The 17,982-nt window shown below is 47.3% G+C and overlaps 1 protein-coding gene across 5 annotated transcripts in view; it reads left to right on the forward strand.

Annotated features, from left to right (window-relative positions):
- The window catches only part of LOC137379127 (adhesion G protein-coupled receptor G3-like), a 269,576-nt gene that overhangs the window by 14,470 nt on the left and 237,124 nt on the right, over positions 1–17,982 (forward strand). For 4 of the 5 annotated variants that reach the window (XM_068049842.1, XM_068049843.1, XM_068049841.1 and 1 more), the window contains exons 2-3: positions 8,085–8,190; positions 8,298–8,726. In XM_068049842.1, the coding sequence (XP_067905943.1) occupies positions 8,103–8,190; positions 8,298–8,726 (517 nt within the window). In that variant the 5' untranslated portion in view covers positions 8,085–8,102. The remainder of the gene's footprint in view (positions 1–8,084; positions 8,191–8,297; positions 8,727–17,982) is intronic. The other variant, XM_068049845.1, reaches the window with a different exon arrangement.

Below are 17,982 nucleotides of genomic sequence, written 5' to 3' on the forward strand. Positions count from 1 at the left end.
CCTTCTTTGTCATCATTATTCCAACTGTACAGTGTAGTATGTGAGGAGTAATCTCTCTGTACACTTGTCACATGACAGCATGGGTGTGGACAAGACCACTGGTCTCCCACTGCTATGCAACTCTTACTTATGCCTCCAAGGAGCTGGTAGTGCACACCAGTGGGCCCACTCTGGGACCTCGCCTCGACTTGTGTGCTAGACTATGTGAGGGGAAAACAGCAACTTCACAAGATGCTGTACAAGGGGCATCACCCTTTTCAAGAGCACAGAACCTGGACTGGTGGCTGAGGCAGAAGAACTCACTACTGCGAGTCAATGGCTCAGAAGGTGCAACAGCAAAAGGTGTGACACATCTGGGGCAGAGTCATGATGCATAAGGACAAATGGCCGGTCAGCTTGGAAGAGTCAGGATACTCACCAAGTATTCACCCATAATTAGTCATGGAATCTAGTTTAAACAGTGGGAGTGATGCAGGCAGATCTGGCCCCCTTTGGAGATGTCTACTGTAAATAGGAACAAGGAAGAGGAGAACTTGCAAGGAAAGGAGTCGCCAGGTGAATGATGAGGGCAGTCCAAACTCAGAAGAAATGCTACCATCTGATGGTCTGCTCTCAAACCCAGACAAGAACTCTTGAAAATTGGAACATGGAATGTGAAGACACTCTGGTAGAGTGGTAAAATGGACCAACTGCATGAAAGAGATGATAAGACTCAACATCGACATTCTAGGATTGGCAGAAGTTAGATGGACAGAATCTGGGAAAATAGACAAAGGTAAGTAGGTGATGATCTTCTCAGGTGGCAGAGAACATAAGAATGGAGTTGGAATAAGTTATAATAAAAACCCACATACTCTTTGGATATTACTTCGAGTCCTGTGAATCTTACAATAGTTGACATACCAAAGGAATGAGTAATATTACAATTCTGGTCACCACACTTTAGGAAGGATGTGAGGGTCTTTGAGAGGGTGCAGAGGAGATTTACCAGAATGGTTCCAGGGATGAGGAATTTTAACTAAAAGGTTAGGTTGGAGAAGCTGGGATTGTTCTCCTTGGAGCAAAGGAGATTGAAGGGAGATTTGATAGAGGTGTACAAGATTATGACAGGTTTAGATAAGGTGGACAAAGAAAAGCTGTTCCCATTAGCTGATGGTACAAGAACTAGAGACACAGATTGAAGGTTTTAGGCAAGAGATGCAGGGGGGATGTGAGGAAGAACTTTTATGCAGCAAATGGTAATGACCTGGAATTTACTGCCTACGAGGATTGTGGAAGTGGAGACGATGAATAATTTCAAATGGAAAAGGATGGGCACTTGAGGGAAATAAGCTTGCAGGGTTATGGGGATAGAGCAGGGAATGGGACTGATTCAATTGCTCTACAGAGAGCTGGCATGAACTTGATGGGCTGAATTTCCTCTTTCTGTGCTGTAATGACTCTGTGTCTCTATCCCCCCCAGTCAGTACTTCCCCACTCAGTGGGTGGAATCTTCTGGACTTTGTCCCTGCCAGAACTGTGGGACCATTTTTGATGGTCCTGATTTCTGAATGGGTGTGTTTAGCTGAGATTCTTTAACTCCATCATGGCATTAGCGTCCCAACTCAAGGTTCTCCCACCAATCAGAGCAGGCCGGTGGGATGACACAGCGATTCTGTCAAAGGAAAGATTTCTAATTAAAGGGACAACGACATGGGTTAGAGTGGCTCATCAGAACTTGGATTATTGAGGCTGCAGAAACCACAGGAATGGAGAGGAGACCTGGGAAGGGTCAACCTCCCCCAGGTCTCTCATTCTCACCTCGAGGTCCTGTTGTGGGATCTGAGGGGCTGCAGTGAGGTGATCTTTTTCTCTCTTCCAAGGAAAGGAGGAAGAGGACCTCTCCAATCATGCAGGTGTGGATGGAAGTGACTGAGGAAGTCAGCAGCAGGAGTCTGCTCCCTCCAATCTGGATACAGTTCCTCAGGAAGGCCGGGAAGGTGAGGGGTGTAACACTCTCAGGTGACAAGCCCACGCTCTGTCCTGTCCAGCATTGTCCTGCACAGCGCACCTTAGGGTCAACACACCTTCAGCTCCACTTATTCCTCTCTCTGGGGCCACCTCACATCCCCATCTAAGCAGCCAACACTCACCCTCAGCCGACTGCCCTCTTGCACCCAAGCCTCACAGTCACCCTCCACAAATGCTGTCCTTCTCTCCTCTGCAGACAAGCCTTTACAAACTCACACATGTCTCTGCTTTCTCTCCTTGCAGGAGGAGAGCACACAATATAGTGAGAGGCAGAGACCCAATGCTGGGAGAGGTGGGGGTGGGTTACGCCACAATGCACTTTGTCAGCCTCAGCCCACCTGCTCCATTGGGGAGGAGGTCTTGTTCCAGGAGGCTGCAGATTTCAGCAGTGACCTTCCATGAGAGCCTGAGCCTCTGGCTCAGATATGTTGGGAGAGATGGTTCTCTGCTTGTAGACCTTGTGCTAGAGTCATAGAGTGATACAGCCCTAAAACAGGCCCTTCGGCCCACCAAGCCTGTGCCGACCAACAACCACCCATTTATACGAATCCGACATTAATCCCATATTCCCTACCACATCCGCATTATTCTCCTACCAACACTAGGGGAAATTTATAATGGCCAATTTGCCTATCAACCTGCAAGTCTCTGGCTGTGGGAGGAAACTGGAGCACCCGGAGGAAACCCACACGGTCACAGGGTGAACTTGCAAGCTTCGCACAGGCAGTACCCAGAATTGAACCCGGGTCGCTGGAGCTGAGAGGCTGCGGTGCTAACCACTGCACCACTCATGTTGGGGTATTGCCTCCTGCCAGGTGGATCTCAATGTCCATCCACTCTACCCTGTGATATGCAGTTGAGGAGAAGGCAGCTGGTGCTGCTGATGGTGTTGCTCCTGCTGCTGCTGGAGCTGTTAGCGGTATTGTTGCTCCTGCTCCTGCTCCTGCTGGTGTTGTTGGTGGTGCTGTTGCTCCTGCTCCTGCTGGTGCTGTTAGCGGTATTGTTGCTCCTCCTCCTGCTGGTGTTGTTGGTGGTGCTGTTGCTCCTGCTCCTGCTGGTGCTGTTCGCGTTATTGTTGCTCCTGCTCTTGCTGGTGCTGTTAGCGGTATTGTTGCTCCTGCTCCTGCTGGTGTTGTTGGCAGTGCTGTTGCTCCTGCTCCTGCTGGTGCTGTTGGCGGTATTGTTGCTCCTGCTCTTGCTGGTGTTGTTGGCAGTGCTGTTGCTCCTGCTCCTGCTGGTGCTGTTTGCGGTATTGTTGCTCCTGCTCCTGCTGGTGCTGTTCGCGGTATTGTTGCTCCTGCTCTTGCTGGTGTTGTTGGCAGTGCAGTTGCTCCTGCTCCTGCTGGTGCTGTTTGCGGTATTGTTGCTCCTGCTCCTGCTGGTGCTGTTCGCGGTATTGTTGCTCCTGCTCTTGCTGGTGTTGTTGGCAGTGCTGTTGCTCCTGCTCTTGCTGATTCTGTTCGCGGTATTGTTGCTCCTGCTCCAGCTCCTGCTGGTGCTATTAGCAATATTGTTGCTCCTGCTCCTGCTGGTGTTGTTGGCTATTCTGTTGCTCCTGCTCCTGCTGGGGCTGTTAGTGGTATTGTTGCTCATGCTCCTGCTCCTGCTGGTGCTGTTAGCGGTAGTGTTGCTCCTGCTCCTGCTCCTGCTGGTGTTGTTGGCGGTGCTGTTGCTCCTGCTCCTGCTGGTGCTGTTCGTGGTATTGTTGCTCCTCCTCCTGCTGGTGTTGTTGGTGGTGCTGTTGCTCCTGCTTCTGCTGGTGCTGTTAGCTGTATTGTTGCTCCTGCTCCTGAATTAGAATTAGAACATTAGAACATTACAGCGCAGTACAGGCCCTTCGGCCCTCGATGTTGCGCCGACCTGTGAAACCATCTGACCTACACTATTCCATTTTCATCCATATGTCTATCCAATGACCACTTAAATGCCCTTAAAGTTGGCGAATCTACTACTGCTGCAGGCAGGGCGTTCCACGCCCCTACTACTCTCTGAGTAAAGAAACTACCTCTAACATCTGTCCTATATCTATCACCCCTCAACTTAAAGCTATGTCCCCTCGTGTTTGCCATCACCATCCGAGGAAAAAGACTCTCACTATCCACCCTATCTAACCTTCTGATTATCTTATATGTCTCTATTAAGTCACCTCTCCTCCTCCTTCTCTCCAACGAAAACAACCTCAAGTCCCTCAGCCTTTCCTCGTAAGACCTTCCCTCCATACCAGGCAACATCCTAGTAAATCTCCTCTGCACCCTTTCCATAGCTTCCACATCCTTCCTATAATGCGGTGACCAGAACTGCACGCAATACTCCAGGTGCGGCCGCACCAGAGTTTTGTACAGCTGCAGCATGACCTCGTGGCTCCAAAACTCGATCCCCCTACTAATAAAAGCTAACACACCATATGCCTTCTTAACAGCCCTATTAACCTGGGTAGCAACTTTCAGGGATTTATGTACCTGGACACCAAGATCTCTCTGCTCATCTACACTACCAAGAATCTTCCCTGCTGGTGTTGTTGGCTATTCTGTTGCTCCTGCTCCTGCTGGTGCTGTTAGTGGTATTGTTGCTCGTGCTCCTGCTCCTACTGGTGCAGTTAGCAGTATTGTTGCTCCTGCTCCTGCTGGTGTTGTTGGCGGTACTGTTGCTCCTGCTGCTGGTTCTGTTAGCGGTATTCTTACTCCTGCTCCTGCTGGTGTTGTTTAGTTGAGAGATACAGCACTGAAACAGGCCCTTCGGCCCACCGAGTCTGTGCCGACCATCAACCACCCATTCATACTAATCCTACACTAATTCCATATTCCTACCACATCCCCACCTGTCCCTATATTTCCCTACCACCTACCTATACTAGGGGCAATTTATAATGGCTAATTTACCTATCAACCTGCAAGTCTTTGGCATGTGGGAGGAAACTGGAGCACCTGGAGGAAACCCACGCAGACACAGGGAGAACTTGCAAACTCCACACAGGCAGTACCCAGAATTGAACCCGGGTCGCTGGAGCTGTGAGGCTGCAGTGCTAACCACTGCACCACTGTGCCGCCCGTTGGTGGGCTGTTGCTTCTGCTGCTGGTGGTCTTAGCGGTATTGTTACTCCTGCTCCTGCTGGTGTTGTTGGCGGTGCTGTTGCTTCTGCTGCTGGTGCTCTTAGCGATATTGTTGCTCCTGCTCCTGCTGGTGTTGTTGGCGGTGCTGTTGCTTCTGCTGCTGGTGCTCTTAGCAGTATTGTTGCTCCTGCTCCTGCTGCTGTTCGCGGTGGTTCTTCTGTGCCTCCCCTGATCAGAGGTGCAAAGTGAAGCTACAAAAGCTTCTCCGATGCTGTGGTGAAGTCTAGTTGCAGGGAAGTGCAGCTGGAGGTGAGTGAAGTGTTCGACAGATGATGGGCCTTCCAAGAAGTTGGCAATCACCTGTCAAGCAATGAAAGCACTGTCTGAGAGAAGAAGTGCTTTGAACAGCAGCCTCTCACCTGACGATGGTTGGAGCACTTCAGTGTAACTGATCAAAGGCTTCCCAGCCTCTCAGTTTCACTGCAGTGTCTCGTGACCCTGGCGAGTTGCTGAAAGGTCGTAAAATAGATGTCCTGGCTGGGAAATCCAAAATTGAGGGTTCAAACAGGTCTTAATTAGCTTTTTAATTACCTTAACTTATCTGGCACTCTAAGGGGGTTCCCCACTTGCCTTCAATCACACCCACAGAAACCCAGTAGAGGGAAGGATGATGTTGTTTCCCCCACTCAGTGTTTCCCTCACTAAGTATTCTGCCACTCAGTATTTCCCCACACTCAGTGTGATATGACTGAGGTGGGAGGAGTGCACTGTCTTTTCTAGTTCCACTTCTCCACAGGTCACAACATATATTTAAATGTTTACCCAGTTACTGATATGGTCAATCATAGACTCTACTCTTTATCTCAGAATAAAATACACCAAACAGATTTCTTTAATAAATGAGAAGATTATCATTTTTTAATTGTTATAAGACAAGACTTAACTAGTGACGAAGCAAAGCATTAAAACACTGATTGAACTATGAAAGTTCCCTTTTTACCTTAGCCCCTCACACACACACATTCATACACTGGTTAACTGGAAAAAAATAGAGATTTTCTTTTTAGAGCTCTGTTACAAACAAAAGATAAAAAAGCATAAGAGCAAAATACTGTGGATGCTGGAAATCTGAAACACGAGCAAGAAATGCTGGAAAAATTCAGCAGGTCTGGCAGCATCTGTGAAGAGAGAAGCAGAGTTAATGTTTCAGATCAGTGATCTTCCACCAGAACGAATGAAAGTTCACCGACCTGAAACGTTAACTCTGCTTCTCTCTCCACAGATGCTGCCAGACCTGTTGAGTATTTCCAGCATTTCCTGGTAGTGATAAAAAAGAATACTTTGGCCAAATACTTGCTAATTCTTGAAGAAATAAGGAGAAGATATGGAAAGATGTCAGTCGTCCCTTTTTTGGTTTGGCGTCCCAAATACACAGAGACGGCTGGCACTGGGATCTGTCTAGAACAGTTCTTTCAAGCAATGTTGAAGATCAGTTTGGCCAGCTTTCCAGGAGAAATGCACCAGCAGGGGTTTCAGGCAGGCCTTTCAGGAGGAATGCAGCATTGATTTCTCTATTTCTTACACTTGCTTCGAAGAGCTTCTCAAAGGGATGGAAAAAGGCTGAGCTGGAGTTTTGTCCTTTGGCAGGTAGATTGTTAAACTCCTTTCATAACACTCTCCAAACCCCAACTGACTGTCCAAAGCGAAACCCAAAAAACTCATAGGTCAAGTCTCCTGACCCCTATAAATCTTGTCCTGTCACTTCTCTGTAAACATCTTTTCCAAGTCAAAAAGCCCCTGTTGAGTATTTATCTGAAGACAGATGACTTCCAGTAAGGCTTGCTTACAAACCAAGTCCTTTATTCATTTCTGGGATGTGGGCATCACTGGCCAGGCCACCATATATTGCCCATCCCTAATTGCCCTTGAGAATGTGGTGCTGAGCTGCCTTCTTGAACCGCTGCAATCCATGTGGTGTAGGTACACCCACAGTGCTGTTAGGAAGGGCGTTCCAGGATTTTGACCCAGTGACAATGAAGGAACAGCGATATAGTTCCAAGTCAGGATGGTGTGTGGCTTGGAGGGGAACTTGCAGGTGGTGATGTTCCCATGCATCTGCTGCCCTTGTCCTTCTAGGTGATAGAGGTCACGGGTTTGGAAGGTGCTGTCTAAGGAGCCTTGGTGCATTGCTGCAGTGCATCTTATAGATGGTACACACTGCTGCCACTGTGTGTCAATGGTGGCGGGAAAGAATGTTTGTGGATGGGGTGCCAATAAAAATCCTGGAACTCCCTTCCTAACAGCACCATGGGTGTACCTACCTCCCAAGGACTGCAGTGGTTCAAGAAGGCAGCTCACCACCACCTTCTCAAGGGCAATTAGGGTTGAGTAATAAATGCTGGCCTAGCCAGTGACGCCCACACCCCATGAATGAATAAAAAAAAACTCAAGTGAGTTGCTTTGTCCTGGATGGTGTCGAGCTTCTTGAGTGTTGTTGGAGCTGCACCCATCCAGGCAAGTGGAGAGTATTCCATCACACTTCTGACTTGTGCCTTGTAGATGGTGGAGTCAGGAGGTGAGTTACCCGCGACAGAATTCCCAGGCTAGGACCTGCTCTTGTAGCCATGGTATTTATATGCCTACTCCAGTTCAGTTTCTGGTCAATGGTAACCCTAGGATGAGCAGGGCAGTTCTTCCTGGGGTCCTTGCCAATATATATACACCATGAGGAGGATCATTAAAACAGATGATCATGTCTTTCTTGTCTTGTTGTGTGCAAATTGTTTGTTGTGTTTCTGGCATTACAGCAGTGACTTCACTTAAAAAGAACTTCATTGGCTGTGATAACATTTCAGTACATCCTGAGGTTATGCAAGGTGTTATACAACAGGGGAGTGAGACTGACTAGATTGCTCTGCTGAGAGCCAGCATGGCCTTGATGGGATGAATTGCCTCCTCCTGTGCTGTAAATGACACTATAAATCCAATTCTTTCTTTAATGTGAGCATCTACTTTGCTTTTCAGGAAGTGCTTGAGTGAGCGATGGCACATGCAGTCGATCAGCTGCTTCGGTTACTGCTTTGGAGTTACCTTTTCTGCTGCTGTTTGATTCAATTTAATAATGTCAAAGGTACGTGATTTACAAACCTTGCTCTCAGCTTTTCCAGCTCCACATTAACTAATATCAGTTCGATTTTTGATGGCTACTGATACTAATAATAATTGTTATCCTTACAGTCACATGTGTGGAAGAATTTATCCTGTGTGCGAACCTCAGCAAAAGCACGACAGAGTTTCAACTGACTTTCGGTGATGAGTCCTGCTTGCTAGAATTTATCATGACTCCACCAAGTGTTCGCATAAAGGTCGGTGAAGGATGGAACAAAAATGTGACCATAACTACAAAGAATAGTTTGATGGATGTTTGCTTTTTTTGGAATGGCAGTGTTGGGAAATATCTGATCAGTCCAGATAATATTGAGAATACCACCCTACCAAACCTGTTCGAACAGAGGAGCTTCTGCTGTGAGAACTTCACCCTTCTGCCTGATTTCAAGAAAGAAAACAAAGGTAACTGTTCCTACCTGAAAGGCTCCAACCTGACTCACATTCAATTTGTAAACTCATCTCATGTGCTCTTTCGTGGATCTTCACACTCTTGCTCAGGTGAGGAATGAATCCCAGTCTCCCATTTGATTTGATTTTGTCAATAACTTATATTTATATCGCACTGTTAACAGAGTGAAATGTCCCAATGTGCATTACAGGAGCATTATAAAGAAAAAAAATGACATCGAGCAACTTAAGGAGATATTAAGTTAGATGACCAAAAGCTTGGTCACAGAGGTAGATTTTAAAGTGTGTCTTAAAGGAAGAAAGTGAGGTGGAGAGGCAGAGAGGTGTCGGGAGGGAATTAGAGATTCGGGCCTAGGCAACTAGGCTACCAATGTTGGAGCGATTAAAATCAGGGATGCTCAAGAGGCCAGAATTCGAGGAGTGCAGATACCTTGGAGGGTTGTGGGGCTGGAGGAGATTACAGAGCTAGGGAGGGGTGAGGCCATGGAGAGATTTGAAAATAAGGATATTTGTTTTTTGGTTTGATGTGTTTCTAGATTGGAATAGGGAACAGTAAAGGAACTGTGGGCTAGCATTTAGATTATGAGTGTGGGAGGACTTTCTGCTTGGATTATACACTGGGGTCGAGTTGTTGAAATATCAGGAAATTTGCCTGCCTTGCCCTGTTTTACCAGGATCTATGAGCCATTCATCCACTCCTAATGTGTGTCTTATTACAACTCTCAGGCCACCTCCCCATCCCAAAATCCCTGTTCCTCACACCCTCGCTCCTCCCTTGACCCTACCATTGGGAGAGGCCCTTCAGCCACCTAGACTTAATGTACTGGAATTCCCTCACTAAAACTTTCCTCTTTTCCCTTTGCCACTGGTTCTTTAAGACTCCATTCACCCTCCCACCCCCACTTAGGATCCACAACTTTGACCCATCCTTTGATTCCTCTTCCTAACATCTGTCAATATATGTTATGCCTTTGTAACGTGCTTTATTAAAGGTTTATGTAAATACAGGTTGAAGTGCAGCAAGATCTGACAAACAGCAATAAATAGTTAAGATGCTTATAGTGCTGTTGGTTGAGGGTGGAGAGTTTGCCAGGAATCTGGAAGAACTCCATGATCTATCACGAGTGAAGACAAATGAAACATTGAAGGGAACATGGCTGATGTTAAGCATTGTGTTTGTGCTATTACTCTGCCTGTTTCTTACCCATGATACTAGCAGACGACAGACCGTTGCTGTACTTAAAAATGCAAGTGTTGGTTAGCCTGGCATGTCCTCCCAGTGCACTGCTGACAAAGCACTGTGTGAGTGATAATGAGTGACAGTCATTTTCAGGTGGCCTTCTCACACCCATCTCCCTGGGTCCCAACATTTCAGGGTTTTCAGGCAAGAGAAACTATTTAAAGGTGAAAGTTGCTCTTCATTTTTAGCTTGCCCAAGCTGGTCCCTGCCTAGGACATATCCTGCACTGCCTCTTCAAACACAGGGAAAGGATAAGGCTGCCTAGAGCAGGGGCATATTCCTTCACTGCTCCTCTACCTTGCTCCATCTCCCTCTCCCTATCCTCCGTTCTCTCACTGTTCCTCTACCTCTGCCTCTCCCTCTCCTTTCCCACTGTCCCTTCTGCACTCTCTCTTCCTCCCTCTCTCCCTTTCCCTTCACCTCTCAATCCACTCTTTTATTCACTCCAGCTCTCCTCTCCTTATCTCCATCTCTGTCCATCTTGTACCTCCCCAACTCTCTCTCCCCCCCCCTCTGCATTTCTTTCTCGCTCCCTCTACTCCTCCAACTCTCACTGTCTCCTTGCATCTCCCTCTCTCTCCCTTTCTCACTCCCTTCTCCCCTTCCCTCTCTCCACTGCTTCATCTCTCTCTCTCCCTTCTCCGTTGCTCTTGTCCACTAGTCATCTCTCTATCTACCTCTCCGTCTTTCTCTCTCCCCCTCCCTCCAACTCTCAATCCTTTTCCATTTCCCTCCTTCTCCCCCTCCCTCCTCTCCCTATATCTCTCTCCATCTCTATTCCTGCCCCTCTGTCTCTCTCTCCTGCTTGCCCCCTCTCTCTCTCTCTCTCACTCCATCTGGCTCTCCCCCCTCTCTCTCCAGCTCTCTCCCTTTATCATTCTCTCTCGCCTGCTACTTCTGTTTCCACCTCTCTCTCTCTGGCTATACCTTTCAGTCTCTCCATGTACCCCTTGCCCCCTCTCTCTCTGCCTCTCAAAACCTGTTGCTGTGACTCCCTCACCTTTTCTCCATTTCTTTCTTTCTCTCTCTGCCACTCACTCTTGGGGAAATGGTGGTGTAGTAGTAATGTCACTGGCTCGTAATCTAGAAGGCTTAGCTAATTCCCTGGGGGCATGTGTTCCAATCCCAACATGGCAGCTAGCGGAATTTAAATTCAATTGATTTTTTTTGAACAAATATCTGGAATTAAATGCTAATGTTATTAATGGTGCTATGAAACTTCATTGATTGTTGTAAAAACCCACCTGGTTCACTAATGTCCTTTCGGGAAGGAAATCTGCTGTCCTTACCTGGTCTGACCTACATGTGACTCCAGACCCACAGCAATGTGGTTGACTCTTACATGCCCTCTGAATTCACCTAGCAAGCCACTTAGTTCAAAGGAAATTAGGGATGGGCAAAAATGCAGGCCTTGCCACATCCACATCCCATGAAAGAATTTAAAAAGTTCTCCCTTTGCCTTTCTCTCACTCTCTCTCCCTTTCCCAGGGCCTCTATTTTTCTCTGTCTCTTTCTCTCCCTCTCCTTTTCTCTCCCTCTCTTCCTCTTCCCCTCCCTCCTCCTCTCTGTCTCCCTCTCTCCCTCGGCATCTCTCTCCTGCTTCTCACATTCTCTATTTCTCTCTCTCTCTTTGTCCCTCTTACTCCCTCTTCCTCTCTCTTGTCTCTTCCTCTCAATCTCTCTCTCTCCCCCTCTCTTATTTGATTTTTTTCATGGGATGTGAGCATCACTGGCAAGGCCAGCATTTGTTGCCCATCCCTAATTACCTTGCTGTTTCCCTTTGCCACTTTCCCTCTCCTTCTCCATCTGTCTTTCTCCCTATGTTCTTTCCCTCTGTCTTTCCCTCCCTCCCTCACTGTCCCACACCCTCTCCATCTCTCCCTCGACCTCACATGAGAACATAGAACATAGAACAGTACAGCACAGTACAGGCCCTTCGGCCCACGATGTTGTGCCGAACCTTTAACCTACTCTAAGATCAAACTAACTACCTACCCTTCATTCTACTATCATCCAGGTACCTATCCAAGAGTCGCTTAAACATCCCTAATGTATCTGTTTCTACTACCACCACTGGCAGCGCATTCCACGCACCCACCACTCTCTGTGTAAAGAACCTACCTCTGACATCTCCCCGAAACCTTCCACTTCATTCTGCTTCTTTCTCTATGACTCATTCTCCTAATCTTTCCCCTTCCTCTTCCTCCCTGTCCTTCACTCTGCTGCTCTCTCTGGCTCTCTCTTTCCTTGTAACTCTCCCATTTCCTGTCTATCCCTTTCCGTCTCCCTTTCTACCCCTCTCCTGCTCTCTGACTTCCTTTTCCTCACTCTCCGTCTGATTCTCTCTGTCCCTCCTTCTCTCTCCCTCCCTCTTTCTCCCTCTCTCACCTCCCCCTCTCCCTCCCTCCCTCCTGCTCCACCCCTCCCTGCCTTCCCCTTCCCCTCTGCCTCCTGTCCTTTCCCAACTGATTCTCCTTCCCTCTCCCTCCCTCTCCCTCCCACTACCTCTCTCCCTCCCTCTCTCTCCATCCCTTTCTCTCACTCTTCCTCCCTTCCTCTCTCTCTCTCTCCCTATCCCTCCCCCTCTCTTCCCCTCCCTCCTGCTCCCTCTCTCCCTTACTGTCTCTCTCTCTCCCTCTTTCCATCGCTCGCTCCCTCCCCTCTCTCTGTCCCTTTCTCTCCCTCTTTCATTTTCTGTCTCCTGTCACTGTCTCTCTCCCCTTCCACTGCCTCTCTCTCCCCACCCACTGCCTTGCTCTCCCTCCTTCTCTCTCTCCTACTGCCCCACTCTCTCGCCCTCTTTCTCTCGTCCCACTGCCTCTCCTCCCTCTCTCACCTCTTAGTGCATCTCTACCCTCTCTTCCCTCACCCGGCCTCTCCTCCCTCTCGATCCTGCCCACTGCTCCTCTCTCTCCCCAGCCTCTCCTCCCCCCCTCTCTCCCCACCTACCCTCTGCTCCCTCTCTTTCTCCCCTCACCCTCCATCTCCTCTCTCTCTCTCTCCCTCCACTGCCTCTCTCTCGCTCTTCTCTCCACCCCCCCACCCGCTGCTTCTCCTCCCTCTCTCTCTCCCTCCACTGCTTCTCTCTCTCGCTCTCTCTCCACCCCCCCTCCCCCACCCCACTGCTTCTCCTCCCTCTCTCTCCCTCCACTGCTTCTCTCTCTCGCTCTCGCTCCACCCCCCCACCCCACTGCTTCTCCTCCCCCTCTCTCCCTCCACTGCTTCTCTCTCTCGTTCTCTCTCCACCCCCCCCACCCCACTGCTTCTCCTCCCTCTCTCTCTCCCTCCACTGCTTCTCCTCCCTCTCTCTCCCTCCACTGCTTCTCTCTCTCGCTCTCTCTCCACCCCCCCACCCCACTGCTTCTCCTCCCTCTCTCTCTCCCTCCACTGCTTCTCTCTCTCGTTCTCTCTCCAGCTCCCCCCCCCACCCCACTGCTTCTCCTCCCTCTCTCCCTCCACTGCTTCTCCTCCCTCTCTCTCCCTCCTCTGCTTCTCTCTCTCGCTCTCTCTCCACCCCCCCCACCCCACTGCTTCTCCTCCCTCTCTCTGATCCCTAACTACTGCCTCTCCATGTTGAAGATCACAAGGAAACTAATATTGAATCAGCAACAAAAATTCTCTACAATTAATGTAAGTCAAATAATAGTACTGAAGAAAGTAATGACACTGAAGAGTGACAAATCCCCAGGACCTGATGGGTTCCAGTAGGTGAGAGCATTGCAGATGCCCTAAATATAATCTTCCAAAGTTCCCTTAATTCGGGAACTGTTCTGTTAGTTAGGAAATCTCGCATGAAAAATTGCATGTCACTCTGCCATTTAAGGAAGGTGTGAGAGAAACCAGGGAATTATAGACCGGTTAGACTAAGATGTGCTGTAAGGAAATTACTCGAGTTGATCAGAGAGAGCCAGCAGGGGGTTGTAAAGGGGAGCTCATTCCTGACAAACCTGACTGAATTTTTTGAAGAAGTTTGATAAAGTTCCCCACGGTAGGCGATTGCAGAAAATACGGAAGTATGGGATTGAAGGTGATTTAGAGCTTTGGATCAGAAATTGGCTAGCTGAAAGAAGACAGAGGGTGGTGGTTGATGGCAAATGTTCATCCTGGAGTTTAGTTACTAGTGGTGTACCGCAAGGATCTGTTTTGGGGCCACTGCTGTTTGTCATTTTTATAACTGACCTGGAAGAGGGTGTAGAAGGGTGGATTAGTAAATTTGCGGATGACACTAAGGTCGGTGGAGTTGTGGATAGTGCCGAAGGATGTTGTAGGGTACAGAGGGACATAGATAGGCTGCAGAGCTGGGCTGAGAGATGGCAAATGGAATTTAATGCGGAAAAGTGTGAGGTGATTCACTTTGGAAGGAGTAACAGGAATGCAGAGTACTGGGCTAATGGGAAGATTCTTGGTAGTGTAGATGAACAGAGAGATCTTGGTGTCCAGGTACATAAATCCCTGAAAGTTGCTACCCAGGTTAATAGGGCTGTTAAGAAGGCATATGGTGTGTTAGCTTTTATTAGTAGGGGGATCGAGTTTCGGAGCCACGAGGTCATGCTGCAGCTGTACAAAACTCTGGTGAGACCGCACCTGGAGTATTGCGTGCAGTTCTGGTCACTGCATTATAGGAAGGATGTGGAAGCTATGGAAAGGGTGCAGAGGAGATTTACTAGGATGTTGCCTGGTATGGAAGGAAGGTCTTACGAGGAAAGGCTGAGGGACTTGAGGTTGTTTTCGTTGGAGAGAAGGAGGAGGAGAGGTGACTTAATAGAGACATATAAGATAATCAGAGGGTTAGATAGGGTGGATAGTGAGAGTCTTTTTTCTCGGATGGTGATGGCATACACGAGGTGACATAGCTTTAAGTTGAGGGGTGATAGATATAGGACAGATGTCAGAGGTAGTTTCTTTACTCAGAGAGTAGTAGGGGCGTGGAACGCCCTGCCTGCAACAGTAGTAGACTCGCCAACTTTAAGGGCATTTAAGTGGTCATTGGATAGACATATGGATGAAAATGGAATAGTGTAGGTCAGATGGTTTCACAGGTCGGCGCAACATCGAGGGCCGAAGGGCCTGTACTGCGCTGTAATGTTCTAAAAAAAAAAGTGAGAAAAATAGTGGCCAGGGGAATATCTATCAATGTTATTTATATCGGCTTCCAAAAGGCATTTGATAAAGTCCCTGATAAGAGACTGTTAGCTAAAGTTGAAGCTTGTGGAATTGAGGTTAAATTAATGACCTGGTTAGGAAATTAGCTGATGAGGAGGAGTGTACCACAGAGATGACCACTCCAGATGGGGTCAGTAATACAATATTGTGGGTTCTTGATTGAATACTGAAAATTAGGGATAATGGGCAGGTTGTTTACATGTCAGGGTGTAACTATTGGTGTACCATAAGGATCAGTGTTGACCCCTCTACCAGACAGTGTGTTTATTAATGATTTAGATGTTGGGATTCAAAGCCACATATCTAATTTTACCAGTGACACAAAGATAGGTGGTGTTGTAAGCAGTGTAGATGGAAGCATAAAATTACAAAGATATTGATAGATTAAGTGAATGGGCAAAACTGTGACAAATGGATTTCAATGCAGACAAATGTGAATTCATCCACTTTAGACCTAAAAAGGATAAACAGAATACTTTCTAAATAGTGAAAACAGTCGAGGTCCAAAGAGACTTGGGAATCCTGGTACACAGATCATTAAAATATCATGAACAGAAAATAATCAAAAAGGCTAATGGAACGCTGGCCTTTATATCCAGATCATTGGAATACTGTTGTGTGTTCCTTGAAACTCTGTGTTACTGCAGACTGTACCACAGAGATGACCACGTCAGATGGGATTGGTCATACAATATTGTGGGTTCTTTATTGAAAACTGAAAAAGCAGCTACACATTGAGATGTTCACTGCACAGGTGTTCCTTAAGACTGCCAAACACTCAGAATCAGGTGGTGTGTTACATCATAGCTCTTACACAACTAACATGGTCTTGTAGCCATACATCTTAAAGGCGTCCTAAAAGGAAAAGAAGAGGAACATATTCACAAATTTGAAAATCTCTTTTAGGCAAGTAGGAGTTAACTGTATACATGTTGTTATGCCCTGTAAAGTCATATCATATTCCTACTTTTAAGACACAACTTTATTCAATGTGGAGTCTTTGCAATTGACTTTTCCTTTAAGAATGTGGACAATGTGCTGCAAAATGGCTGCCAAAGATCAGATGACCTGGTCTGTGTATTCAAACACTGCTTCACTGAGTCAAAAGGCCAAAAAAATAAATTCCAGACTGAGAGGTGTCGACGACACCCCTCCTGAAACTATCAAGAGACATATCTGAATTTGATGGATTCCTTCTGAGACAAAGAAGGTGTGAAGTAGCCGCATCATAACAGAATGATACTCATTGAGACATTAATAGATAGCCATAAATTCCACATCCTGGTCCATTGTGTGGTTACATCAGGGGCGAAGGCCATGTATTCATGAACAAAGACTCTAATTTGATGGATTTTTGACCATAAAAGGTAACCCTCTGAAGAGACAGAGAGCGAGAGAGATAGAGCGATCACAAGGCCCTCATAGAAGGAGTTCAGCTAGAGGCTGTATCAAGACCCATCCTAAACCAGAAGAAGCCTTGCTGCTGATTCTGCACTTCAACCTGGTGCAGCAGAGAACTGAAACAGACTGTCACCTCCAGTCTGAAATCTTAACCACCAGAAATTTACAAGACCTCAACCTCAAGACTACAAATAACCCAAGCCTGCATTTTTAAAAGAGATTGTTCTATTTAGAAGATTCAATAGGTTTATTGTAAACCATGAGCACAAACTGCACCTTGATCTCTTCCCTTTACCTTCTATCTATCTTCTCTTGATAGTGCATGTGAGAGTGAATGCACGTGTGAGTGGTGTTGTAAACATTTCAGGAAATGAATATTGTTCAATAACTGATTAACGTTCTGTTTTACACCTACAGGAAAACCTGTTTATTATTTATTTATTTTATTCATTCATGGGATGTGGGTATTGGTGGCTAGGCCAGTATTTATTACCCATCCTTATTTGCCCTTGAGAAGGTGGTGGTGATCTGTCTTCTTGAACTACTGCAGTCCATGCGGGGTAGGTATACCCACAGTGCTATTAGGAAGGGAGTTCCAGGATTTTAACCCAGCGACAGTGAAGGAACAGCAGTATAGTTCCAAGTCAGGATGGTGTGTGACTTGGAGGGGAACTTGCAGGTGGTGGTATTCCCAAACATTTGCTACCCTTGTCCTTCTAGTTGGTGGAAGTAGTGTGTTTGGAAGGTGCTGTCTAAGGAGCCTTGGTGCGTCGCTGCAGTGTATCTTGTCGATGGTACACACTGCTGCCACTGTGCGTCGGTGGTGGAGGGAGTGAATGTTTGTGGATGGGGTGCCAATCAAGCGGGCTGATTTGTCCTGGATGGTGTCGAGCTTCTTGAGTGTTGTTGGCGCTGCGCCTATCAAGGCAAGTCGAGAGTATTCCATCACACTCCTGACTTGTGCCTTGTAGATGGTGGACAGGCTTTGGGGAGTCAGGATGTGAGTTACTCGCTGCAGGATTCCTAGCCTCTGACCTGCTGTTGTAGCCATGCTATTTATATGGCTACTCCAGTTCAGTTTCTTGTCACTGGTAGCCTCTAGGATGTTGATTGTGGGGGATTCAGTAATGGTAATGTCATTGAATGTCAAGGGGAGATGGTTAGATTCTCTCTTATTGGAGATGGTCATTGCCTGGCACTTGTGTGGCACGAATGTTACTTGCCACTTATCAACTCAAGCTTGGATATTGGATATTGTCCAGGTCTTTCTACACGGACTGCTTCAGTAGCTGAGGAGTCACGAATGGTGCTGAACATTGTGCAATCATCAGCGAACATCCCCACTTCTGACCTTATGATTGAAGGAAGGTCATTGATGAAGCAGCTGAAGATGGTTGGGCCTAGGACACTACCCTGAGGAACTCCTGCAGTGATGGCCATCTTCCTTTGTACTAGGTACGACTCCAACCAGCAAGTAAAACACTCAGGGGCTAGCTCATCATATTAAACAAAATATGATTACAGTTAGTTGGGAGGTGAATA

The sequence above is a fragment of the Heterodontus francisci genome, chromosome 17, assembly GCF_036365525.1.
Source record: "Heterodontus francisci isolate sHetFra1 chromosome 17, sHetFra1.hap1, whole genome shotgun sequence".
In the NCBI taxonomy this organism is placed as follows: Eukaryota; Metazoa; Chordata; class Chondrichthyes; order Heterodontiformes; family Heterodontidae; genus Heterodontus; species Heterodontus francisci.